Source organism: Nicotiana attenuata, unplaced genomic scaffold (assembly GCF_001879085.1).
Source record: "Nicotiana attenuata strain UT unplaced genomic scaffold, NIATTr2, whole genome shotgun sequence".
NCBI lineage: Eukaryota > Viridiplantae > Streptophyta > Magnoliopsida > Solanales > Solanaceae > Nicotiana > Nicotiana attenuata.
The window spans coordinates 148,059-162,804 of NW_017672211.1; the positions used below are offsets into that span (position 1 = coordinate 148,059).

Below are 14,746 nucleotides of genomic sequence, written 5' to 3' on the forward strand. Positions count from 1 at the left end.
ATGAGCTACTTTTGTTTCAGCTAGCTACTATATATTTTTTAGAAAGTCACTTAAGCGATTTAAGAAAACCTTTTTTACCATCAAGCAACTGTCAAATTAACATGTGCAGTACCTCTAGTTTTTAAATTCTGAACCTATATATTTCAAAGGAATCTGTTAGTAAAAAGCTGCTTAATCAACCATCTAGATATATCCAGCTTGTAGCAAAAGAAAAAGAATGGAAGAAAATGACCACTTTCAGCATTTTGCATGAAGAGCCAAACAATACAGTAGGTTTTTTCAGGGGCTGCACATGCTAGCTTTCTTACATATATATGTACTAAGCTACAGTGCTACCAGATTATTTTCCTACACTACAAAATTTCGAGGTCAATTGGTTAGAGTGGAGAGGATACAAGAAGTTGCTACATTTTGCCTTACCATGTTCCGTTCTTTCATACTTTCCTTCTTAGTTCATATTCTTCAACCAATCGACCACTATACAAAGACATGGCTACAACAGTCCACTTGACACATTCTCAGATGTGATCAAGGATTAGTACACTATACAGCTCGCGTTAAGGACCTACCCTTAGATGAAGAAAATAGATTGTCGTTGCCAAGGAAACGTCATCTAGTTTACCTCTTGATTACAGTATCTTTCTCGTCAGTCTTCTCATCAGCATAATTACTACTGTAATTCTCTATGGCCTCTGGTGTTTCAAGTGCTTAATTCTTCTCTTCTTTTCCCTTTATGTTGATAATTGTGGTGTTCAAGCCAGCTTGCGTATCTCGACAGCTGAGTATTCCACCGGCTACCTACTACCACCCACCGGTACACTACCAAGTAACTTTGCTCACCAAGGCTTAGATAGATGAGCAGCAGTCACCTAGCGGTTTTTTGGCTCTGCTGGAATTTGAACACTGGTCTCTCATGGTTAAATGCTTAAGTTTTCTCATATCCAGAGCACTTCACTTCATCTGCAAAATACAATTTACTTTAATAACTATTCTAATACTAAAACCCATGGAATGCTCATTACAAGCTTATGAAGCAATTCCTAACACCAATAAAAGGAATTGATTGCTGGCATTAACAACAATCACAACGTGAAAACCACTGAAACATCCGAAGTACAGTCACATCATATCTATCTTTTCGATTTACAATTCAAAGCAGGCTACCAAAGAGAATAGTATTAAGTGCTGCAATCATCATATGTTCAGGCAAGGAGAGCATACCTAGTTTTTGGAATGAGCAGGCAGGAGTCTCGAAGCTCTTGATGTTCAGAAGTGGCTGCTTGCAAGCTGGAATTCCTGGGCTTTAAGGCAAAGACTGAGCTATATCTAACTGCTTGTGGCTTGGCTCTCTTTGCTTTAGGTCAAAATCAGCTGCTGGATATTAAAAAAAGGAAGTGAGTTTGTGCCAATATTACTAAGTACTAATAGCCCGTTTGGCCAAGCTGCAAAAATCAGCTTATTTTGAGAACTGCTTTTTTTCAAAAGTGTTTTTCTCAAAAGTACTTTTGGTGAGAAGCAGTTTGTGTTTGCTAATTAGTTTGAAAAGCACTTCTGAGCAGCAATTAGGGTTTGACCAAGCTTTAAAAAACTGCTTCTAAGTGTATTTTTCTCAAAAGTGCTTCTCAAAAAAGTGCTTTGGGAGAGAAGCTACTTTTTTCTGCTTCTCCTCAAAAGCACTTTTTTCCTTCCAAAAGCTTGGCCAAACACCTCAATTTTTGACCAAAAGTGCTTTTGGCAAAAAAAAAGCACTTTTGGCCAAAAAGAAGCTTGGCCAAACAGGCTAGGATACACACTTCCTAATACTGTGAAGTTTTACCTTATCCAGTGAGTCCTTATTGAACGATTATCGGCTTGCAGGTTATGTTCTACCCATTTTATTGCCATGTCTCACCCAAAAAACCCTACCATCATCAGGTTCTACGAGCAAAAGCACGGAAGAAACACCACCACTCAATTAGAATCATGTCCTCAAAGATGCATATTGCAGTATTCCGTGTCATGTTGCCTGTATTTCGGGGTTGGTTAGTTATCTCTATCAGTTTAAGTTCCACACTACCAAAAGAATGGGAGAAAAGATATGAAACATGCAACCTTTATCTAGATTAAGATGAGCACTGTAGGGGTGGCAGATGACAGAAAAACAATGGCTGAATAAGTTTTACAATCACATTCAGGAAATATGAGAAAGAATCCGATAACAACTTGTTTGGAGTGTGGAAGAGTTGTATATATAAGAGAATCAAAGCCTAATATGCTTGCTTAACAAAGGGCCAAAAGATACTGTTCAACGCACTTCGTCTTAATTCCTTGCCTCAATCTTAAGAAGGTGGTGGAATCATACTCTGGGAGACAAAGATTAAAACCAAACTGCTAGGTTAACGAAGGAACCATGTGCTAGAAATATCAAAGATTACAAAGCTATTTCATGTAAAAGGCATATCAACTCATTCAATGGCAAGTTGGCAACCATGTCTACAGACAACAGTGACATGTTTTGAGATTACAGTTTAGCATACTTTATTGTAAGAATATCTAGGGAAACTAATCAGAGGCAGACAACCACTAACACATTTAAACAAGTACAGATATTTTCAAAATGGGTAAGGTAACATTCATGTGATGAGATGGAGATCATTAGTATTACTGATGGATCGGAAGGGGTCAGTAAAGTAATACTTCAGCCAAGGATTGAGAATTCTAGGATATTAACAAATTGAGAAAGGGTTTAAAAAGTAATAAAAGATGATCGTCTATTTTGATTGGTTAATTCAACAAGTGCCCTCATACTCATAGGTGAGCAAAGCATTTTGTTCCATTAAACTTCCAAAAAGAAACCAGGTAGTGGAATGCCAACAACTGATAACTTCAAAAAGCTGGTATCTTTTCCCTATTTGCTTACTGATCCAAAAATAAAAAATAAAACAAATATGGTACCTTTTCCCTCGCCCCCTACTCTTTTGCAGCAGATGGTAGAGGGATATGAACCTGCTAACTCGTGACACCAGTCGAATTGCAAGCACCAACAGCGGCAATATTACCTGGTTTATTGTAAAGCTAATTCATATCAGAACATGGAGGCATAAACACAGAACTAATGGATCATATTGAGAGCACTTATACATAAAAGGCAGTTTAGCCCATACAGAATTCATTTTCCTTGTTACTTTGTATTCCAAACAGTCCATCAAATACATTATAGAACTCCAAGAAGAATCAAAACATTAGTTGATAGAAAAATTCGATTTTCATTCTAACCAGCTTGGTTTTGCATTGGTTACCTCTTTAACATCTTCTATATCTTTTGAACTTTGGAACGAGATGGATATACTGCCCTTTTTCCACCATATGTCTTATTACTTCATGAGCTTCGGACAGCTTTCCAGCTTTTTTCAAGTAACTGACTAAAGTACTATACACCATAAAATTTGGATTACAACCCCTCGATTCCATTTCCTTCACCATCATGCATGCCTCATCAAATTTCTCAGCCATACAGAGCCCACGAATCATGGCATTGTAAGTAAACACGTTTGGCAACTGCCCATTGACGATCATGTCACTAAATATTTCCTGTGCTTTATCAAGTTCCCCAGCCACAACATATCCTGTTATCATAACAGTGTAACACACAACATCAGGCACACAACCCTGCCTAACCATCTCTTCAAAGAAGTATTTGCATGCATCCAGATTACCCGCCCGACTTAGCCCATCTATCAAAGTGGTAAAATGGAGAATGCTTGGTTCACAACCAACTTCTTTCATGTGGTTTAGAAGGTTGAGTGCTGCTAGCGGTTTGTCTCCTTTACCAAGAACATGAAGCAGGATGTTAAATGTATGAAAATCGGGTGAAAATCCATTCCGACCCATTTCATCTAACAATCTATGAAATTGATCCAGCTTTCCCAGCCTATATTTCGAGCATAGCAGTATGTTATAAGTTAAAATATCAGGAAGATGACCTTCAACCAACATTTGCTGATACACCCACTCAATTAACCTGTACTGATTTACACCCAGAAGGGAATGTAAAATTGCATTAAATGAATGCTTGAATGGTCTATAATTGAATGTCTTTGACTTAATAAACCTCTCTACTACTTTTCTAGCCAAACCTGCCTCTCCACAAGTACATATCAACAAATTAAATGTCCTAGCAGTCGTAGGGTATCCTTTCTCAATCATCTCATCCACTAATCTCCACATTGCCTTGAATTCCTCAGACTCTGAAAAAATCTTCATTATCAGATGGTACGAATTTGCCGTATGCCGGTAACTTTCTTGTTGACCAGACCATACAAAGAACTTGTACCCCAGCTTCGCACACCTATTTTTATTCGCATAATTTATTGTTTTCAAGATACCTAGAAGAACTTCTCTTACAAGCAGGCTTGAAACTGTAATATGCGAATTATCTAAAGCTTCTTTTGCATCAAATCCTGGACCATCTTGTTGAAGAATTTCAAGAATCATACAAGCCTCATTTCTCACTTTCTCAATAAAGTTGTGCCGACTTTTAAAATTTTGTCGGAAATCGCCTTCATAGCAGCCATTGATTCCAATAAAGTCAGGTGACTCCTGTATATCAGGCTTATCTTTCATATTATTATCGGAGTTCATACTCTTCCAGCTCTCATTCAAGTAATCTTCAATTTTTCCAAACCCATTTCCAGTGCCATCAGTGTCAAATTGCCGATTACATAAAAACCGTGAAAAGCTGCTAAAATAAGAGAATCTCTGAATAACTCTTTGACCAAAAAGAGCTACAGAATACATGCTAGTCCCTTGAATATAAGATAATAAGAAACAATTGTGAGCAAGCCATCACTTTCTCTGCATACAAGAAAGAAAAAAGAAGCACGACATCAATTAAGATAAATCAAACTTAATCTCTTCATAGATTTCATCAAAAATTAATAACTCAATCAAATTCTTCACTAAGTATTTCAATCCCATTATTTCACAAGCATAAATAATTCAGAAATCATTTATAAGAACTAATTTTACGTTTATGTGAATGCTTGTTGAACAATAACAAATTCATGTTGCATTAATACTTAATATAAAAATTGTTTAATTATTCAATAACCAATGCATAACACAATTAGAACAATCCTTCTCTGAGGAAAAGCAAATTCCTATTGGTCTTTTTTAAGATTAGCATATGAATTACCTATTAGAAAAAGATATTGCATAAGCATTAGTGGCTGTACCTAAAGATTATATTTTTCCTTTACGTACTCATACAAGGTTAGAAGTAATCACCACATCAGGTATAAGGTGCACACATATAGACGACTAAAAAGAAAAGAAAAAGCTGCATGCGATAGTAAACGTAGATGGTTTGATCATGTCCTACGCGGACACCGAATGCAGGTACAACGACATGATAAGTTGATAACTGAATGTGTTAAGGGGAACAAGGTAGACCAAAAATCATATGCAGGAAAGTACTCTTGAAAGATCTACAATCTCTTGGAATTCAAACGAACTTGGTGAAGAACATACACACGCATAATATCCATATAGGTGTCTACATTGAAGCCACTTAAGCGAGGCAACACACAAAACATATTTCGCATCTAGCTCAGGGCTACATAACGCAATTGGTACACTTACACTAGGTCTGGTTTTTGACGTGACTATTCTTATTTTGGTAACGGATTATCTGACAGAGTTGGGATAAGTATGAAATTTAAAGAATCCTTAATGGTGGAGGACCCTTATTTTTTCCTAAAGAAATTAATTAAGTATTCGAATGAAAAAGACCTATAGGAAGCGAAATGGTTAATGAGGATCCATATAACCGATCCCAACTAATTGGGATTGAATCATAGTTGTTGTTGTTAATAGAGAAACGATTAGGTAACCTAATCCAGGGCTAGAGAATGCCACAGTCCTCAAAGAGGACTTACATTGACATAGAATTGCCAACTAACGGAGACTGTTGGCAGCGCGAATGGAACCTAGGTCTCGAAAGTATTCTATCCTTACCAAATTGAGCAAGCCTACCTAAGAATCTACCAATGTGAAACGTACAAGTATTAGAAACCGTTCAGCCACCCTCACAACAACCCAAAATACTTAAAGCTACTACATTTACCCTTTTACCAGCTCAATAACAAATCTGTACAGTCTAGATAAACATATGTCAACGATAATGTGCAAATGAAAAAAAAAATACGGATCTCGGAATAAGCTCGAGACCAAACGAATGATTACAACAATTGAAATAACTCAAAAGACTGCCGAAAAAGGTAGAAAAGCAAGGGAAAGAACTTACAGACAGAGAGAAACAGATTGGTAAGGAGGGAGCCATGAACACAACGAGGGAGAATCCACCGGCGGCGACCGGCGCCGGAATCAGCGGCCGGCGGGGACAAGTGGAAGTAGCCTGGTAATTTGGGTTTGCTGGCGGAGCTGTAGCTGTGGTGTTGAGGCTCCTAAGGCTGCGCAGAGGGAAGAGTGAAGGGAGCAAAGGGTATAGTGATGGTACCAAAGTGTTATTAAATGCTAGGGGTGTTTTCGTTAATTTAATACATTTCCGGTAAGTATTTAATTAAATTTTATTTTCTTGATTTTTTTTATTAAAAAATTCTTGAGCTTACTCTCCTAGTAAATTCTGTATTATTACTCGAGAGTATTTTGGCTGTCATTTATTTTCGTACTAGGCGAGGTGATGCCCATGCTAAGCATGAGCCAACATGTGATTATTCTTTTTTTCTCCTTATAATGTACTTTTAGGTGTTTTAAGTTTCAACACTTCTTATTTGAAGTTCAAGTTAAAATTTTGAGATTAATCCTATCTTAGATTAGGTTGGAAGATTAACATTTCCTTTTGTTGATGTTTCACAAGATTTGCAATGGAAAAGTTAGAAAATGAGTTCACTTAATAAAACATTGTTCATATAACAAAAGCTAAAGTAGATCGTTTTTAAATTTTCTTGAAACTAAGGACAAGTGTAGCCCAAACGTTAAAGATGTGTTTTATTATTGATTGATAAGTTTGATTATATATAACTTAAAGAATTTATAATTTGTAAAAGTCGTCGTCATTTGCATATTTAAACTAATTAGATTGTGTTTGGCTTAGATTTGTGTTTTTGCTTCTAAATTTTGGTTTTAGGTTTAGTTATCGATAAATTGGTTTAGTGTTATCTAGGGATTTCAGACTTATAGTAGGTCAAATAAAGCGTAGAGATCAAATGTGCGTAATAGTTTAGCAATAGTAGCTATTTACCTCCATTTGAGTTTGTATCAGAGAGATCCAACTTATTATGTTGAAGTGATTTAATGAATTGAAAACATACGTTAATAAATTATATTAAACAATAAAATTTTATGTGCAGATATGTGTCATGTTTCTATCGATTTGGTGTAAACACTCATGTAAGTAAGTTCCTTACTCATCAAAATTCGCGATATAAAAAAGTCTTTTATTAACAAATATTTTATTTTGTAGCTGGCGGATTTTCTATTATTTTGATTTCTCAAGTTATAATGAGTAAGACACTTTTGTAGTTGAATTTGGTTTGCGATTAATTTTGAATAATTATTTTGTTGAAAAGAATATCAATAAAAATACAAAATAATGTAAAATCTATGATTTGACTGAAAATTAATAAAATTAAATAAATAAATTTGCCATTGAGAAAATAACATTACATAATCACTTTAAAATTTTAAAAGGGCCATGATTGCAATTTCAGATAAACCTAAGCTATTTTTGCTTTGATAAATAGGCACAATTTCCCTTTTGTTTTCTTCTTCTAACCTATTTTGGTCAAATCATTTTTTTTTATCCTTTTTAATTAAACTAAAAAATTTGTAGGTTAATATACCAATCGCTTGCAAACCCTTATTCTCCAACGATTTCACTTCTCTTTGTATACCTAAACTTTATGCTTGATCCCATCACTGATATCTTTTCAACTTGAAAGATAATTCAGATTTTCTTGTTTATTGCACAAAAATCATTTTTCTAAGTAAATTTATTTGGATTTTAGGGTTATTAGATTAGTTTATGTAGTTTTGCTGAGTTGATTTTATTAGATTCTATTCCTATGGCCACACAAAATCTGCTTTTCTATTGTCAAGCTTTGCTCCTTTTTTTTCTCTGGCTTTTGATGTTTCTCCTTTTACATCTCTGTTTCTCTAAAAGATAGATTTGACATTCAGCTAAAGATGGAAATGACAATCATGTTCGTCTCTTTTAAGCTCTAAAATTTTCTCTTCCTTATATCCTAACAGTAAATATATTACGCTTCACAGTAAATAAAACAAATCGCGAATAATTTTAGCTAGTACAATTTTGAGTTTTCTGGTCATAAAAATATCCAAGATTAAGATGAAAACATGGCCATTCATCCTTCAAGTTCATTTGCTGAATTATACGAGGAAAGTTGAATGGGCTATCATAGAGAAAACTAAAAAGAACAAACATAATCATTTAACCCCTAAACAACCCACCACTAAAAACAAAAATTCCGTTACACCCACCCACACTTGTCCAGTGAAAAACACTTAAATGAACACATGGACACTACTACACGACAAGTGGCAACAAATTCCATGCAGAATCCCACCCTAAATCTCCAAAATCTGCTTCTAATACTTATACGCTAGCCCATCCGGATTGCATGCATGTAGATGCAATAATAACCTACTCTCCAAACCCTCCCATTTTAAGTTTAGACAACGACCGAAACATGCCAAGACTTCCATTGAACAATCGAAGGAGATACAGACTTATACAACTCCTTCGATCACCAAGGCCACAAAATATGGAAAACCTACCACCATTACCACAACACATTCCAAACAACCCAGTGATCTATGTCCAACCACCACTACCTCAAGATCACCACCCATTATCGTGGATAGAGATAGGTCTAATGGGGAGGGGATTGATGTTCAATGCCACCATCAACGGGCAGGAGAGTGTGATTCTAATCCAAAATCCAAGATACTTGGCACAACTAGTGTCAGAGGGCCTCTATTTGGCCATGAACAACTACATGAACCATGTTTGGGTAAACAACATCTTACAACCCCTAGCCCCGGCCATGAATCCGAACCCTGTGCAAGAAATGAGGGCTCAATGGAACCTTCCTCCTAACTTCAATCCCGTTCCAATTCTTCCCCAGAATCTAGGCCTAGATCTACCCTTCTTCCCCCCGGAAGCCCTAACAGTTGTGAATTCTATCCTAATGCAGTGGGATGTTCCTCAAAATCACCCACAACCACAACCACAGAACTTCAACATGGAAGTCCCTATGGAGAATATCAACCTCAATCCCCCAGTAGCTCCAAACGTAGAAAACCTCATGGAAGAGGAAATGATAGAACCAGTAGACTTGATAGGGGAATCAGTGGTAGAGTTGGGAAGCCTAAGCGAAGTAAAAGTCTTTTTATTCAAAGAAAATCAGGAGAAGAGGCATATCCTTTCCTGCCCACAGAATTTGGTCAAGTGCTCAATGGACATTCGTCCACCCCACGATCCAACAGTGGGGAACAGAGCAATGATACTTGTCCCAACACTGAGGCGACTCTTGAACCCTACGAGGGAAATACTGGAGAATGGTCACAACCCACACCCTAATGTCAACATGTTTAATGCTACTAACTTTATAATATGGAACATTAGGGGAGGAAATAATGAGGACTTTAGGAGAAACTTCAGGGATCTCATTGATACCCACAGACCATGCATGGTAACACTGCTTGAAACTAGAATGCAAGCTCATGCATCTCTCTTGCAAGAGTTTGGCTTCTCTGATCTCATCAGTTACCAGCGGATGGACAAGCTGGTGGCATGGTGCTCCTTTGGGACCATACCAAGGTGACAGTCCACAATGTTGTGCGTAGAAACCATAAAATACATGCTACAATCGAGGTACGCCCTACCAACCTTATATGGCTTTTTTCATCCTTATATGCTAGCACTAATATTGTTGATAGGGATATTATGTGGAATAACTTAAAAAATATAGCTGACTCTTATAATGTCCCATGGCTAGTAGGAGGTGATTTTAACGATGTGTTTTGTACTAATGATAAAATTGGTGGGAGACCCCTTAACCGTAGACGTGCCTTTAAGCTTTGGGATAACTTAAATTACTGTAAATTACAGGATTTAGGCTATAAAGGATGCAAATATACTTGGTCTAATCATAGGTTTAGTAATAATGATCTAATCTTGGAACGTTTGGATAGGAATTTTGGAAACAATGAATGGATTCAATGTTTTCCAAATGCTTCTATTACTCACTTACCCAAGACTCACTCCGATCATAACCCTCTCCTAATTAACCTTATCCCTAAAAAGAGTCACTTACATGATAAACACTTCAGACTTGAACCATACTGGTGCAAGCATCCCCACTTTAAGACTTTAGTAAATGACTCGTGGTGTAAAAACTCTTATAGTAAGGCTATGTCTATTTTCAACAAGGCTGTTATTAGCTGGAAAAACATTACATTTGGGGATATTTTTAAAAATAAAAGAATCATCCTTGCAAGGCTCAAAGGTATCCAAAACTCCCCTTCCTATTATCACAGTGAATTTCTCCAATCCTTAGAACACTCNTAAAACTAATTGGATTACTACTAACCAATAACAACAGTAAAAGCTCAAATACTGAAGAAAAATTGAAATCAAAAGTGCCCTAAAGAGTTAAAGATTATCAAAACAGATTTGAACAAGAGCATACATAATCAAAACAGCATCGAACAGAACTTACTAATTTTGAGCACTCGACTGACTATGGGGCGAACTCTGACCAACTATTGTTGTGAATCCTCCGGGATTCTTGACACGCAACATCCCTAATCGTGTGTTTTTCAAAAGAAAACACGTGATTAGGGAAATTACGGTCCAAAATCCCCAAGATTTCTGAGTTAGGGTTCTGCCGGGCTTTGGGACTTAAAATTCGTAACGTTCCGGGCAGATTCGAGACTAGTGGCTATGGGGGTTGGGTAGAGGAGACTCAGATGAACCTAGGGTATCAATTTGGGACCATTTGACATACTTTGGGTCTTGGCCGGAAAATATTCAAACTGAGATTCGACCAATTCCGGGCAGATTCGAGAGAAACTAACCGGGGATTTGGATAGGGAAAGGGGAGAGGGACCTAGGGTGTTAATTTGGACCGATTTGGGAGAAGTTGTGTCATGGCCGGAAAACTTCGATCTAATATTCGAAGTTTTGGGGTGGGATTCGAGGAGAAATAAGGCTAGAGTCGTGACGAGGAAGATGAGATGAAGAAGTGGTGTAATTATCAGGTGATTTGGATGATCGCCGCCGGCGGAGGCGATTTCCGGCCGGCGGCAGGCGGCGGAGGACGGCGGAGGACGGCGAGGTTAGGCGTCTCTGATGAACAGGTGAGAGAGACGGGAGGGTGAGGGGGTCTGAGGGGGGTAGGGTAGTGTTAGGACATATTTATACCACAAAACCTAGGCAGTTCTCGTCCGTTGGATCAAAAGGATCGAGGGTTGTGATTAAATTGGGGAAAACGGGGTCGTTTTGGTAGGGTGTGGAGGCTGGACCGGGTTGGGGTGATTTGGGCTTGGACTAGGAGACCGGGTTTGGGAGTGAGGTCTTCCTTTTGGGCTGATTAATTTGACTGAAATGGCCCAAAACTGAGTATTATTAAAGCACCCTCTTTTAAATGCTTTTGTTTTCATTTTTATTTCCTTTGTTTATTTTTTGTAATTCATTTTGTATATATATTTTTTTTGATTTTATAAAAAATGCAAAGATTAAAATGAGACCTAATTTATTTCCAAAATTAAACTAATTACTTCCACGAAATTGATTAAGTCCTAATTTAAAGGAAAACTCATGACAAATTCAAAAATTAATGGTTAAAAATGCAAAATGAACTATTTCTGTTATTTTCTTCTTTGTAAAGTAACTTAATTACTAATTAACCCTAAGATGTGAAATTAAGCCCTAAATGCACATGCCAAGCATATTTTGTTTTTTTTTTCATTAGTAGAAATGCACAAACAAAATGCAAACAATTAACATAAAATGTCGCAAAAAATCCACAAAATTACAAATAATGAAAGAAATCATTTTGTTTGAATTTCTGGGAGTAATTCAGATAGGGTAAAAATCACGTGCTCACATGTAGCAAAGGGATTACTTGGATGCCTCATAAATCCTCAACTTTAAGTGTCTGGAACAATCGTTGGGTTCCCAAATTCAACTCTCTTCGTCAACATATTCAGGGCCCCTTAACCCAACAAGATGAAGTACTTACCATAAGGGATATATGGAAACATAATACGTGGGATCTCTCCAAACTCTCAATGGCCCTAGAACCCAGAATCATCAATAAGATTAATGCTACACAAATTAGTAACAAATCTTATGATACTCCGTTTTGGGCATTGAACTCAAATGGTCTATTCACTAGCAAATCCTGTTACTCCCTCCTAGATAATCAACTGGTCTGCAACAAGGATTACACTTGGATTTGGGACATTAATTATCCAAACAAGATAAAATTTCTTCTGTGGAAAGGTTACCATAATAAACTTCCAACTAGGAGCTTCTTAAATCATATAGGTATTAAACCCCATATGCTCTACTTGCAAATCTGATAAAGAAACTATTAAGCACATTTTCTTAGAATGTATGGCAGTCCAACAGTTATGGTCTTACCTAGGTATTAATCCCAATAACTGGAACGGTGCCACAGATTGGCTTACTTGTATCCGTGATCACAAATCAACTTTCAAAAATCCTATTATTTCTTGGCACGACCTTTTTCCATTTGTCATTTGGATAATTTGGATAAACAGAAACAATAATTTTTATAATAACTACACACACTCCCCTAGCATTCAATGGGCCATTAAATTATCAATTGAGTTCAAACTTCTAACTGGTAAAGAAAATTTCAAATCAGCAAAAATTCCCATAAGTGTTAAATGGAACAAACCCCCTAGAGGCTCTATCAAGCTCAACATTGACGGTTCCTTCAACGAAGACCAATCACTTTGTGGTTATGGGGGGGGGGGGGTGTTCAGAGATTACGATGGCCAGTGGATAGCTGACTTTCATGGAAAATCATCAGGAGCATCCGCACTACAGGCGGAATTGTTGGCCTTAAATATTGGTCTAAAAACTGCCATTAAGCAAGGTTTTATAAAGCTAGAAGTAGAAACGGACTCAACCGATGTTATTAACTGTTTGGACAATGGAATATTATTACGTAATGACATTGTTAATGAGTGCAGATGGTTAATAAGGAAAGTGAAGGTCCAGGGGATACATCACATATTCAAGGAGGCCAACAAGCCGGCACACATGTTGGCTAAGGAAGGACTGAAGGGAAACAACAACAACAGGGATACTATTGTTACCTACTATGCTCCGTATTTTGTAACTAATTTCATGAAATCAGACTGTGAAGGAAAAACTTATGCTATTAGGTTCCTTAACAAGGATGTTTGTTCTAGGTTAGCAGCTTTTGGTAACCAAAATATCCTAAGGGACATGTTATTGGTTTGTAATAGCCAAGTAGGTGATGCCCCCCCGGGCAATCTGAATAATACTACCTCTACCTCTACTATTTAGTGATATATATATATATATAAGATATCCCTGTTTGTCAAAAAAAAACATAAGGCTGCAACTTGAGTGACACAAGAGGCTAATGTGGGGTCTACATTTTTGTCCAAAAATGAGTAAGTAGGTAGCATGAAGTGCAACACGTCTAAAGCATCTAAAGTTACCAAAATAGCCCGGGACAACCTTAAGCTACTGTAACTCCGCCTTATTAATAGTGCTGCTCTAACTCCCCCTTATTAATAGTAGGAATATATGATACTTGCATTGACCATGATCTTGTTTGTATATTTTTTTTCTTTATTATTTGATTCTACTACATGTACTCCATAAGAGTGTCATGATCCAAAATTTCCTCCGTAGGATGTCGTGATGACACCTAGTCATAGGGACTAGGTAAGCCTAACATTTACTGAAATAATAACAATATTAAATAACAACTGACAAATGCAAAGTAAAAATCTCTATACAAGACTTTCAAATCCCAAAACCGGTAGTACAAGTCATAAGCTCTACAGAGTTTACTGGAAATCCTCTAAATACAACTGTTTCAAATAAGGGTAAACAGTTTAATACAAAATCAGATGACTCCGAAGCCTGCGAACGCAACAGCAGGTTTACCTTGAGTCTCCACAACAAGATCCGTACAACTAGCTAACGATCGACTGACTCCGAAATACTCGGATTTGCACAAAAATGATGCAGAAGCGTAGTATGAGTACACCACGGCGGTACCCAGTAAGTATCAAGACTAACCTTAGCGGAGTAGTGACGAGGAACAGTCAAGATACCTATTGGACCAAATATCATGAACCAAATATAAATGTAGTACTAATAGAATACGATATCTCTAGGAAACTATGGATAATGACGACACTAATATAATACTTGAAATGAGAAGTAGAAACAACAACAAGCAACGGAACACAACAAGTAATAACACGGTAAAAGAAGCTGAACACCGTCTAAATCCGGCGATCACAATTGAAAGAAGAACATGTAGCAACTAGATAAAAGTAACCACTTTCACATTAGGTTTTATCCAATAAACATCACGAGGTACCAAACCTTAGAATAGTCACAAGTCACGGGTCCCACTTTATGAACCATAAACATTTGGCTTCTTGTGCCCTTATTTAAACTAGTACCGCACGGACGACGACGCTC

At 37.0% G+C, this 14,746-nt stretch overlaps 1 protein-coding gene across 2 annotated transcripts; it reads right to left on the minus strand.

Annotated features, from left to right (window-relative positions):
• Nucleotides 1-218: 218 nt before the first annotated feature.
• LOC109212340 (pentatricopeptide repeat-containing protein At3g60050-like) lies at nucleotides 219-6,516 on the minus strand. Of its 2 annotated transcripts, none has more exons than XM_019375973.1 (6): nucleotides 6,284-6,516; nucleotides 3,279-4,833; nucleotides 2,935-3,038; nucleotides 1,817-2,005; nucleotides 1,222-1,371; nucleotides 219-960 (listed from the first exon to the last, which is right to left on the minus strand). In XM_019375973.1, exon 2 carries the CDS (start codon nucleotides 4,774-4,776, stop codon nucleotides 3,283-3,285), a length of 1,494 nt encoding a protein of 497 aa, XP_019231518.1. In that variant the 5' UTR covers nucleotides 4,777-4,833; nucleotides 6,284-6,516; the 3' UTR covers nucleotides 219-960; nucleotides 1,222-1,371; nucleotides 1,817-2,005; nucleotides 2,935-3,038; nucleotides 3,279-3,282. The 2 variants fall into 2 exon arrangements, with proteins under 2 accessions (XP_019231518.1, XP_019231517.1); XM_019375972.1 differs by having other exon boundaries at nucleotides 1,222-1,374.
• Between the last annotated feature and the right edge of the window lie 8,230 nt (nucleotides 6,517-14,746).

Excerpts from the sequence above, each read along its gene's own strand:
- LOC109212340 (XM_019375973.1), bottom strand. The coding sequence starts at position 4,776 with ATGTATTCTGTAGCTCTTTTTGGTCAAAGAGTTATTCAGAGATTCTCT.